At 44.7% G+C, this 12,575-nt stretch overlaps 1 protein-coding gene across 1 annotated transcript in view; it reads left to right on the forward strand.

Annotated features, from left to right (window-relative positions):
• Nucleotides 1–12,575, forward strand: part of LOC139384611 (leucine-rich repeat serine/threonine-protein kinase 1-like) — a 90,923-nt gene that overhangs the window by 12,744 nt on the left and 65,604 nt on the right. The window contains exons 8-16 of the mRNA XM_071129431.1: nucleotides 542–654; nucleotides 866–1,080; nucleotides 2,511–2,675; nucleotides 4,776–4,948; nucleotides 5,772–5,895; nucleotides 6,024–6,183; nucleotides 7,534–7,810; nucleotides 9,372–9,543; nucleotides 10,873–11,048. Coding sequence (XP_070985532.1) covers nucleotides 542–654; nucleotides 866–1,080; nucleotides 2,511–2,675; nucleotides 4,776–4,948; nucleotides 5,772–5,895; nucleotides 6,024–6,183; nucleotides 7,534–7,810; nucleotides 9,372–9,543; nucleotides 10,873–11,048 — 1,575 coding nt within the window. The remainder of the gene's footprint in view (nucleotides 1–541; nucleotides 655–865; nucleotides 1,081–2,510; nucleotides 2,676–4,775; nucleotides 4,949–5,771; nucleotides 5,896–6,023; nucleotides 6,184–7,533; nucleotides 7,811–9,371; nucleotides 9,544–10,872; nucleotides 11,049–12,575) is intronic.

Genomic DNA, 12,575 nt, shown 5'->3' on the forward strand with positions numbered 1-12,575 from the left:
AAGTGTGGTTCTTAGCCCAACATGATGACCAGTCAGTCTTCCATGGAATAATACCCATTGAAATTAGAACATGTGACCAGTCAGTCTTCCATGGAATAATACCCATTGAAAGTGGTTCTTAGCCCAACATGATGACCAGTCAGTCTTCCATGGAATAATACCCATTGAAAGTGTTTCTTAGCCCAACATGATGACCAGTCAGTCTTCCATGGAATAATACCCATTGAAGTGGTTCTTAGCCCAAGACTAGGCTTAATCTGTGTCCAGGAAACCGGCCCATTATTCCATTATTTAGTTTCTCCCAATGTTTCTCGATGTTCACTTATTCACAAAGCAACAGGACATGTTGAGGATGAGAAACATCTTGTCCCATTAGCATTCCCCTATGTTTTCAGAGATCATATGATGTAAACGCATTAACATTCACCCATCAAAGTGGTCCTCTGGTTCCTTACGTTCTCTCCCCTGATCTGAGAACAGTAACACAGGTATCCTTGTATGTATAGTACCTAACTCCATCTCTCCCCTGATCTGAGAACAGTAATCCAGGTATTCGGGAGCTTCCAGCTGAGTTGGGGCAGCTCTCTAACCTGTGGCAGTTGGACATTGAGGACCTCAACATCACTAATGTTCCCCAGGACATCAGGAAAGAAGGTAAAGTACCACCACACACTGCGTGGTCTGTGTTTTTTGGGGTGTTTGTTTTTTAATCGTGTCTCACTGTTCCCCGGGTCAGATGACGGGGATGTGGATTAAGGCAGCCGTCAACACCTCTCTGATTCAGAGGGGTTGGGTTAAATGCGGGAGACACATTTCAGTTGAATGCATTAATTTGTACAACTGACTAGGTATCCCCCTTTCTCAGGTCCAGCATCAGTGCTGTCCTTCCTCCGAGCCCACCTACGGAAGGCGGAGCCCTGTAAGCTGCTGAAGCTTCTTGTGATTGGTCCTCCTCGACAGGGAAAGACAGCCCTCCTGGAGGCGTTGCAGACGGGCAGGACCTCCCCTTTCTCCCCTGCAGAGCGAAACATCAGCACAGCTACTTGGGAACTGGACCGACCCAATGGGGTTAAAGCTAGCGTAAGAGAACACACACATGCATACAGAATACACGCACATGCCCAAGGTACTTCCATCAACTATTTGCTCTGGGGTGGGAAGACCATACTCAATCAATACATATTTTATTTTAAATTAATTAGGAACATTTTCTTTAATTTTTCTTTCACTTTGTAGAGTAGGTTGTGTAGACCGGTAGGACAAAAATCCATTTGAGTCCATTTATAAGATAATATTTTAAGGCAACAAAATCAAATGTGAAGCTGAGCCTGGCTGCCAGTTTGTTTTGAGCCTGGCTGCCAGTTTGTTTTGAGCCTGGCTGCCAGTTTATTTTGATTCTGGCTGCCAGTTTGTTTTGATTCTGGCTGCCAGTTTGTTTTGAGTCTGGCTGCCAGTTTGTTTTGAGCCTTCTGGCTGCCAGTTTGTTTTGATTCTGGCTGCCAGTTTGTTTTGATTCTGGCTGCCAGTTTGTTTTGATTCTGGCTGCCAGTTTGTTTTGATTCTGGCTGCCAGTTTGTTTTGAGCCTGGCTGACAGTTTGTTTTGAGCCTGGCTGACAGTTTGTTTTGAGCCTGGCTGCCAGTGTGTTTTGAGCCTGGCTGCCAGTTTGTTTTGAGCCTGGCTGCCAGTTTGTTTTGAGCCTGGCTGCCAGTTTGTTTTGAGCCTGGCTGGCAGTTTGTTTTGAGCCTGGCTGCCAGTCTGTTTTGAGCCTGGCGTGTGTGTGTGGCTGCCAGTCTGTTTTTAGCCTGGGATGGCTACTACGATTATGTCATGTTACAAAGGAACACAAAGGCGGTCATGTTGACCCATTCCTAATCTTGGAAACCCAGAAATAAAATCTGGTGTAATTACGTCAGATGCTCGATTAGGATACCATTTATTTTCCTTCGGTCCAAGAGAGATTAACCCTCATCTTGACACTAATACAACACATCTCCTCCTGGATAGACGTAGGGGTGGAACTGAGGCAGAAGGAGTAGGAATCACATCTCCTCCTGTATAGACGTAGGGGTGGAACTGAGGCAGAAGGAGTAGGAATCACATCTCCTCCTGTATAGACGTAGCGGTGGAACTGAGGCAGAAGGAGTAGGAATCACATCTCCTCCTGTATAGACGTAGCGGTGGAACTGAGGCAGAAGGAGTAGGAATCACATCTCCTCCTGTATAGACGTAGGGGTGGAACTGAGGCAGAAGGAGTAGGAATCACATCTCCTCCTGTATAGACGTAGGGGTGGAACTGAGGCAGAAGGAGTAGGAATCACATCTCCTCCTGTATAGGCGTAGGGGTGGAACTGAGGCAGAAGGAGTAGGAATTGCATCTCCAAAATATTCATTTTTTTTCAGTCAGTCATTCAACTAAGGTAGGTTTTGACTGTGGTATCATTTTGTAGTCATTTGTTTCGGAGTGTTATACATGTAATGCTTCTTGTTTTAATTCCACCACCGTAACAGGCGGACTCCGTGGCGTTCAACGTGTGGGACATCGGCGGTCCGGCCAACATGTCCACGGTCAACCAGTGTTTCTTCACGGACAAGGCCTTGTACGTAGTCATGTGGAACCTAGCTCTGGGAGAGGAGGCTGTAGCCAGTCTACAGTCCTGGCTGCTTAACATTGAGGTGAGGCAGAAAACATGTTAGTCACACTTCAGTGCCATTTAGTTTCTTCTTTTTATTAAAGAAAGGCATTCAAAACATGTTGACTTTAATTAGACAGTTGGAAATAGAGGGAGAGGCAGGCTAGTGGGAGAACAGTAGTCCTCTGGTGGGGAGAAGTATATTCTACTGAATGGGAACATACCTGCTCAACCAAAACCTCTTCATGATTATATTTTCAATTATACATTTTTTCAATTCCTTAAATGATTTGACCTGAATTGACTCCACTGTCTTTTCATGGCTACAACATCTGTCTGTCAATATTCTATACAAATAATTCATTTTATTTTATAGGTGTTATACAACAATGGTAAAAAGTACTTGAGAGAATAAAAGAGCCTCAATCGTATTTTTTCAAATGACTCTGACAGGCGTCAGGGTTTTAACTACAAAGGTCATGTCTATTTCCACTGTGGGAAGGAACGGTCAGGTCATAGGACGTGGATAAGTCGTCCGGTCTGGCCACAATGACCTCTGGGATTCTAAATGTCAAATCTGTAGAAGTAAAACATAAAGAAAACTGACCATGACACCTTCATAGCCTGGAAATGACTGTGTCCTCATTCTCCACCTTTCTGAAAACTGACCATGACACCTTCATAGCCTGGAAATGACTGTGTCCTCATTCTCCACCTTTCTGAAAACTGACCATGACACCTTCATAGCCTGGAAATGACTGTGTCCTCATTCTCCACCTTTCTGAAAACTGACTATAACACCTTCATAGCCTGGAAATGACTGTGTCCTCATTCTCCACCTTTCTGAAAACTGACCATGACACCTTCATAGCCTGGAAATGACTGTGTCCTCATTCTCCACCTTTCTGAAAACTGACCATAACACCTTCATAGCCTGGAAATGACTGTGTCCTCATTCTCCACCTTTCTGAAAACTGACCATGACACCTTCATAGCCTGGAAATGACTGTGTCCTCATTCTCCACCTTTCTGAAAACTGACCATGACACCTTCATAGCCTGGAAATGACTGTGTCCTCATTCTCCACCTTTCTGAAAACTGACTATAACACCTTCATAGCCTGGAAATGACTGTGTCCTCATTCTCCACCTTTCTGAAAACTGACTATAACACCTTCATAGCCTGGAAATGACTGTGTCCTCATTCTCCACCTTTCTGAAAACTGACCATGACACCTTCATAGCCTGGAAATGACTGTGTCCTCATTCTCCACCTTTCTGAAAACTGACTATAACACCTTCATAGCCTGGAAATGACTGTGTCCTCATTCTCCACCTTTCTGAAAACTGACCATGACACCTTCATAGCCTGGAAATGACTGTGTCCTCATTCTCCACCTTTCTGAAAACTGACCATGACACCTTCATAGCCTGGAAATGACTGTGTCCTCATTCTCCACCTTTCTGAAAACTGACTATAACACCTTCATAGCCTGGAAATGACTGTGTCCTCATTCTCCACCTTTCTGAAAACTGACCATGACACCTTCATAGCCTGGAAATGACTGTGTCCTCATTCTCCACCTTTCTGAAAACTGACCATGACACCTTCATAGCCTGGAAATGACTGTGTCCTCATTCTCCACCTTTCTGAAAACTGACCATGACACCTTCATAGCCTGGAAATGACTGTGTCCTCATTCTCCACCTTTCTGAAAACTGACCATGACACCTTCATAGCCTGGAAATGACTGTGTCCTCATTCTCCACCTTTCTGAAAACTGACCATGACACCTTCATAGCCTGGAAATGACTGTGTCCTCATTCTCCACCTTTCTGAAAACTGACCATGACACCTTCATAGCCTGGAAATGACTGTGTCCTCATTCTCCACCTTTCTGAAAACTGACTATAACACCTTCATAGCCTGGAAATGACTGTGTCCTCATTCTCCACCTTTCTGAAAACTGACTATAACACCTTCATAGCCTGGAAATGACTGTGTCCTCATTCTCCACCTTTCTGAAAACTGACTATAACACCTTCATAGCCTGGAAATGACTGTGTCCTCATTCTCCACCTTTCTGAAAACGGACTATAACACCTTCATAGCCTGGAAATGACTGTGTCCTTTTGACCTGTAGGCGCGTGCCCCTAACTCTGCGGTGGTGGTGGTGGGCACCCACCTGGACCTGATCGACACCAAGTTCCGTACAGAGCGGGTGGCCACTCTGAGGGCCTACATCCTGGCACTATGCAGGTCTCCATCAGGCGCCAGGGCCAGTGGCTACCCAGACATCACCTGGAAACACCTGCAGTGAGTCATACACAGAGACCGTAGGACACACACACAGTCTCTCTCACACACACACACACACACACACACACACACACACACACACAGTCTTACACACACACACACACACAGTCTTACACACACACACACAGTCTTACACACACACACACACACAGTCTCACACACACACACACACACACAGTCCCACACACACACACACACACACACACAGTCTCTCACACACATACACACACACAGTCTCTCTCACACACACACACACACAGACACACACACACACAGTCTCACACACACACACAGTCACCACACACACACACACACAGTCACCACACACACACACACACACACACACAAACACACAAAACACACACACACCAAAACACACACACAGTCAGGTTACCGCACACACAGTTTAGATTGGTATGAAAGCGCGCGCGTGTGTGTGTGTGTGTGTCTGACTGTGTGTGTGTGTGTGTCTGACTGTGTGTGTGTGTCTGACTGTGTGTGTGTGTCTGACTGTGTGTGTGTGTGTCTGACTGTGTGTGTGTGTCTGACTCTGTGTGTGTGTCTGACTATGTGTGTGTGTGTCTGACTGTGTGTGTGTGTGTGTGTATATCTGACTGTGTGTGTGTGTGTGTGTGTGTGTGTGTGTGTGTGTGTGTGTGTGTGTGTGTGTGTATATCTGACTGTGTGTGTGTGTGTATGTGTGTATATATATCTGACTCTGTGTGTGTGTGTGTGTGTATATATCTGACTCTGTGTGTGTGTCTGTGTGTGTATATCTAACTCTGTGTGTGTGTATATCTGACTGTGTGTGTGTATTCAGTGAGGTATCGTGTAAGACCCAGGAGGGTCTGGATGGTCTTAAGAGGTTGATCTTCCAGGTGGCCTGCTACATGAAGGACAACAGCAGCAGTTCAGCTAGCGGACACAAGCTACTGGGCAGACTGGTAAGTGTGTGTGTGTGTGTGTGTGTGTGTTTGTGCACGTGTGTGCATGCATGCTTATGTATAAAGCTCTTCTGTGGGTAACCTGATGCGTTATAACCTCTCTATAAACCCTCTATAACCCTTCATAGATCCCAAAGAGCTACCTTACACTGCAGCAAGCGGTGCTAGATGAGAGGGGTCGGCGGGACACAGAAGACGAGGTCCAGTACCTGACAGACGCACAGCTGGACCTCGTCATAGAGCAGAACCCAGGAAGTGACATCAGAGACTACGAGGACCTGCAGACCGGTGCCAAACCCCTCTCCTTTTTCAGCATTATTTATTTTTCTACATTTCATTAAAGGCCCAGTTCAGTCAAAATGTGATTTTCCTGTGTTTTATATATATTTCCACGCTATGAGGTTGGAATAATACTGTGAAATTGTGAAAAAGATGATAATGCTCTATTAGTATAAGAGCTGAAATTTCTGACAGTTTTGGTGGGATGGAGTTTTGGCCTTCCATGGTGACATCACCAAGCAGTAAATTAGTTAATAGACCAATAAGAAAGAGATTTCCAAACCTCTCTGCCAATAACAGCAAATGTCAGTTCGCCCCTCCCCACTCAGACCACTTCCAGACATTCCTAGCTAAATTCTTGCAGGAGAAATTGCCCTTTGCTAAGAAGCTGTTTCTCTTTCTTTTTGACCATTTTAATTGAAACAATCGCTGTGAGGTAGGAACATTTCATTAGTCCATTGTTGACATAGTCCCAAAATGTTTTGCATGACAGCTATCAAGTTTTCAAGATATATAACTTTCAAAATAAAGAAATACAGCAGGTAGGATGCAAAATGTAGCATAGGATGCTAAATGTAGCATAGGATGCTAAATGTAGCTTAGGATGCTAAATGTAGCATAGGATGCTAAATGTAGCATAGGATGCTAAATGTAGCATAGGATGCTAAATGTAGCATAGGATGCTAAATGTAGCATAGGATGCTAAATGTAGCATAGGATGCTAAATGTAGCATAGGATGCTAAATGTATCATAGGATGCTAAATGTAGCATAGGATGCTAAATGTATCATACCTGCTGTATTTGTGTATTTTGAAAGTTATATATCTTGAAAACTTGATTGCTGTCATGCAAAACATTTCAACAATGGACTAATGAAAGCAACACCAAAAGAGTTCTGGTGTGGAATGTTCCTTTAATTGTTACCCTGAAATGATTTGATATCGAGATAAACAGCTGCATTGGTACTTTTTAAAAGTATTTAGTCGATTGAATGGTTTTATACACAGTTACACATTCTCTTCAGGTTGGCTTTCTCATCCTTTTACATATTATGTAGACCAGGGGCCACTAACCTCGGTCCCCTTGGAGAGGTACAACTAACCCTCCTGGTTGAACTAACCATAGTATATCATATCATTGTCCAGATTATATAAAATGTTCCTGATGAACGTATTCCTCTTCATTTTCCCTCCCTCCATCTTGACTGTTTTAGTCATTTTTATAGTGCTACTGATCTGAATTGCTGCATTGTTGGGAAAGAGAAAGAAAGGCATTTCACTGTACTTGTGCAAGTGACAATAAGAACTTGAAACTTGATCTCTTCTCTCCCTCTCTCCTTCCCTCGTGCCTCTCTCCAGCCATCAGCTTCCTGATCGAGACAGGCACCATCCTCCACTTCCCAGACACCAGTCACGGCCTGTGTACCCTCTACTTCCTCTGTCCCGTGTGGCTGTCGGACTGTCTGGAGCGGATCATCCACCTGAAGAGCTCCCGATCGGTGGCCTGGAACGGGGTGATCCGAGCGGAGGATCTGCGCATGCTCCTGGTGGGAACGGGCTTCACCCAGCAGACGGAGGAGCAGTACTTCCAGTTTCTGGCCAAGTTTGAGATTGCTCTGCCTGTGGCCAGCGATAGGTAGGGACGGGCCGTTATCTGAGCTGGGCCCTGGGCCATGTTCAGCAGAGCATAACATTGTGGACCGTTCAGATGGAACTGTGTTATGTAGAACAAGCCTGCCTCTGATTTGTAGAATAAGGAATCAAGTCAGCTCTGTTCATGACATTTCTATCTGCATCATTCCACTACGTTTGCTTACAGAACTTGGCCCAGCGACATGGAGACTGATTCTCAGATATGATGTGCACTATCGTGCTGACCCGAACTGAACTGTTCAGGCTCGTACTTTCTTTTCACAATGCACTTTGTAGCACGGCTTATCTCTCTGAAAGCAAACAGAACTGACCCTATAACATATCTCATATATCTGCCCCACCTCGTTCCCCTTATGGACATCCAAAACATTGTAACCCTACCTCTGTCCTGCTCCTCCTACACCGTTACCTCATCCCCCACCTCCTGTCTCCTAAACCTGCTATGGACATTCATGGTTTCCTTATATTCCTCCTGTACATTTAACTCTACCTTTTGTCCCTCCTCTACAGTTACCTCCTCCCCCACCTCCTGTCTCCTAAGCCTGCTATGGACATTCATGGTTTCCTTATATTCCTCCTCTACATTTAACTCTACCTTTTGTCCTCCTCTACAGTTACCTCCTCCCCCACCTCCTGTCTCCTAAGCCTGCTATGGACATTCATGGTTTCCTTATATTCCTCCTCTACATTTAACTCTACCTTTTGTCCTCCTCTACAGTTACCTCCTCCCCCACCTCCTTCCTCCTAAACCTGCTATGGACAGTCATGGTTTCCTTATATTCCTCCTGTACATTTAACTCTACCTTTTGTCCTCCTCTACAGTTACCTCCTCCCCCACCTCCTGTCTCCTAAACCTGCTATGGACATTCATGGTTTCCTTATATTCCTCCTGTACATTTAACTCTACCTTTTGTCCTCCTCTACAGTTACCTCCTCCCCCACCTCCTTCCTCCTAAACCCGCTATGGACATTCATGGTTTCCTTATATTCCTCTACATTTAACTCTACCTTTTGTCCTCCTCTACAGTTACCTCCTCCCCCACCTCCTTCCTCCTAAACCTGCTATGGACATTCATGGTTTCCTTATATTCCTCTACATTTAACTCTACCTTTTGTCCTCCTCTACAGTTACCTCCTCCCCCACCTCCTTCCTCCTAAACCTGCTATGGACATTCATGGTTTCCTTATATTCCTCCTGTACATTTAACTCTACCTTTTGTCCTCCTCTACAGTTACCTCCTCCCCCACCTCCTGTCTCCTAAACCTGCTATGGACATTCATGGTTTCCTTATATTCCTCCTCTACATTTAACTCTACCTTTTGTCCTCCTCTACAGTTACCTCCTCCCCCACCTCCTGTCTCCTAAGCCTGCTATGGACATTCATGGTTTCCTTATATTCCTCCTCTACATTTAACTCTACCTTTTGTCCTCCTCTACAGTTACCTCCTCCCCCACCTCCTGTCTCCTAAACCTGCTATGGACATTCATGGTTTCCTTATATTCCTCCTGTACATTTAACTCTACCTTTTGTCCTCCTCTACAGTTACCTCCTCCCCCACCTCCTTCCTCCTAAACCTGCTATGGACATCCACGGCTTCCGTCAAGAGACCGCCAACTCCATCCAGCGCCTCTTCAAGATGAGCTTCGTGCCGGCGGGATTCTGGGAACGCTTCATCGCCCGCATGCTCATCAGCCTCAACGAGATGGACCTCCAGGTAACAGGGTTTCGCACCCACTCCTGCATGGGCAGTTTAACAGGGTTTCCCGGTGACACCCGCAGGAGCATTGAAAAGACTGTATAGAAGAGTGTAGAACTCGTACAGTCCATTACTTTTGAAAATATCCACATGTGCTACCTGGATTATGCTAGTTGATATTTATGTTACTGTCTGATGCCAGTTATGTAAATAAATGGAGGATATTCACAAGACTGAGTATATAGCATATGTATTTATGCTCTTCAATAAAACATTTTTCTAACCTATACTATATTCAATAGGTTTTGTAACATTATGGTGGGGGCGGGCAAAAGACACAATGCAAGACAACTGTATCTGTTGTGCTCACAGGCTTGTACCTATTCTTAAAATGATTCCTTTCTGTGTCGTCCTTGTCCTTTGAGCCTAAGAGGAATGTTAAGAGTTCTCTCTGTGTCGTCCTCATCCTTTGAGCCTAAGAGGAATGCTAAGAGTTCTCTCTTTGTCGTCCTAGTCCTTTGAGCCTAAGAGGAATGCTAAGAGTTCTCTCTGTGTCGTCCTCGTCCTTTGAGCCTAAGAGGAATGCTAAGAGTTCTCTCTGTGTCGTCCTCGTCCTTTGAGCCTAAGATTAATGCTAAGAGTTCTCTCTGTGTCGTCCTAGTCCTTTGAGCCTAAGAGGAATGCTAAGAGTTCTCTCTGTGTCGTCCTCGTCCTTTGAGCCTAAGAGGAATGCTAAGAGTTCTCTCTGTGTCGTCCTCGTCCTTTGAGCCTAAGAGTAATGCTAAGAGTTCTCTCTGTGTCGTCCTCGTCCTTTGAGCCTAAGAGGAATGCTAAGGGTTCTCTCTGTGTCGTCCTCGTCCTTTGAGCCTAAGAGGAATGCTAAGAGTTCTCTCTGTGTCGTCCTAGTCCTTTGAGCCTAAGAGTAATGCTAAGAGTTCTCTCTGTGTCGTCCTCGTCCTTTGAGCCTAAGAGTAATGCTAAGAGTTCTCTCTGTGTCGTCCTAGTCCTTTGAGCCTAAGAGTAATGCTAAGAGTTCTCTCTGTGTCGTCCTCGTCCTTTGAGCCTAAGAGGAATGCTAAGAGTTCTCTCTGTGTCGTCCTCGTCCTCTGAGCCTAAGAGGAATGTTAAGAGTTCTCTCTGTGTCGTCCTAGTCCTTTGAGCCTAAGAGTAATGCTAAGAGTTCTCTCTGTGTCGTCCTAGTCCTTTGAGCCTAAGAGGAATGCTAAGGGTTCTCTCTTTGTCGTCCTCGTCCTTTGAGCCTAAGAGTAATGCTAAGAGTTCTCTCTGTGTCGTCCTCGTCCTTTGAGCCTAAGAGGAATGCTAAGAGTTCTTTCTGTGTCGTCCTAGTCCTTTGAGCCTAAGAGGAATGCTAAGAGTGAGCGGAGGAGGACCACGGTGATCTACAGTTTTGCGGGAACAGGTAGCCAACAGAGGCACCGCTGTAGCACCTTCAGAGTCCGCCGCAGTCAGACCATCTACTGGAGAGAGGGACTACTGGTCACCTTTGATGGAGGGTATCTAAGGTGAGGGACTAAGGGTACACTGGGGTAACTTACTTGAAATGCATGTGTGTGACTCGAATGTTCAAGCAAATCTCCCATTGACACCAATGCATAATGTTTGAGTTAGGATTTGGCTAACCTTGTCCACAGGCTATTGTGCACGGCGCATATAAGCCTGGGATTTCAACAATTCAAAGTTGGCCTTAGTGGGAGTGACCATAGATTTCTATGGCAGTGACCTACTGAGTCAAGTATTTGTCATCATATAATTTTAACGAATCACACCACTGCGAGCTGTGGGGAGGGCTAGGGGGAAGGTGTTGTGGGAGATGATTGGTTGATAAATTAAGCCGATTTAAGCCAATACAATGTATTGGCTAATGAAGGCCAAGTTTGACGCGTTAGTCTTCGCTCATTTGGGCGAAAGTGTCTGGGAACGAGATTAGGATTTGGCCCACTGTTAAGTAAATAAATACTGTAGTCTTTACTGTATAGCACCTTTTCACAAACACGTGCTCTGTACAACAAGGTGTAGATTTCTCATCCGGCAGGAAGCGTGCCAAACCACAGCCCTGTGTCTCCACCCCAGACCCGGCTAAACGAGCAGGCCTAATTAATCAAACCCAGAGCTGGCTCAGCATTGCATACAGGGCTAATTAGCCAAGCCAGGCACTTAATGATGAGTCTTTAAAAAATGCACATGTACTCTTATTATGTGCTTCATTGTGTAATTATTAGAGAAAGAGATGAAAAGTGCTACATAAAATGACTTCCATATTATTACTGGTATATTCCCTAAAACAGTGTGTCCGTCTTTCTCATCTTTCTCATCTTACAACATATTGAGATACTTTCTCTAATGAAACATGCTATGATGAAATATTATTACGATTACCTGTAACTAATGATACCTCTGAAAAAGTGCACATGTACATCTGAGTGTTGTCAGTAGGTTCTAAGGCTCTTAGTTAGCCCATACAGTACCTTCAGCAGCGCCATCAGGTTCTTCAGAGGGACACTTTCAAGTAACCTTTATAGAACAAAGAACCTTAGGAGAACAAATAACCTTTAGGGAACAAATAACCTTTATAGAACAAATAACTTTTATAGAACAAAGCACCTTTAGAGAACCAAGCACCTTTAGAGAACCAAGCACCTTTAGAGACCCAAGCACCTTTAGAGAACACATCTGGGAATATGAAGAGAGTGTGGGGATTCTCAACTCCTTTCTTCTACGTTGCATTTTTTTGTGTTAACATTTGTATTATTATGTTATCAACTTAATTGTTTACGTTGTCGCATTTTGAGGTCACTAAGGACCTGTTTCCTGGGCACGGGTTAAAGGGGAAGTTCAGTAGCTTACAACTTTATGTCAGAAATATCTTCACCCTGAAAGTAGTTTTGAAGCCAGGATGTAATCAATGGTCCGGCTTAAACCACCACCACAAATTTCAGCTAACTTTAGCTGGCCCATAGAATACTTTCCGAGTAGTCATCAGGTAGTAAAATCCTGAACTTCCCCTTTAAGCCAACTACTAGTCATCGACT

The sequence above is a fragment of the Oncorhynchus clarkii genome, chromosome 26, assembly GCF_045791955.1.
Source record: "Oncorhynchus clarkii lewisi isolate Uvic-CL-2024 chromosome 26, UVic_Ocla_1.0, whole genome shotgun sequence".
Lineage (NCBI taxonomy): Eukaryota > Metazoa > Chordata > Actinopteri > Salmoniformes > Salmonidae > Oncorhynchus > Oncorhynchus clarkii.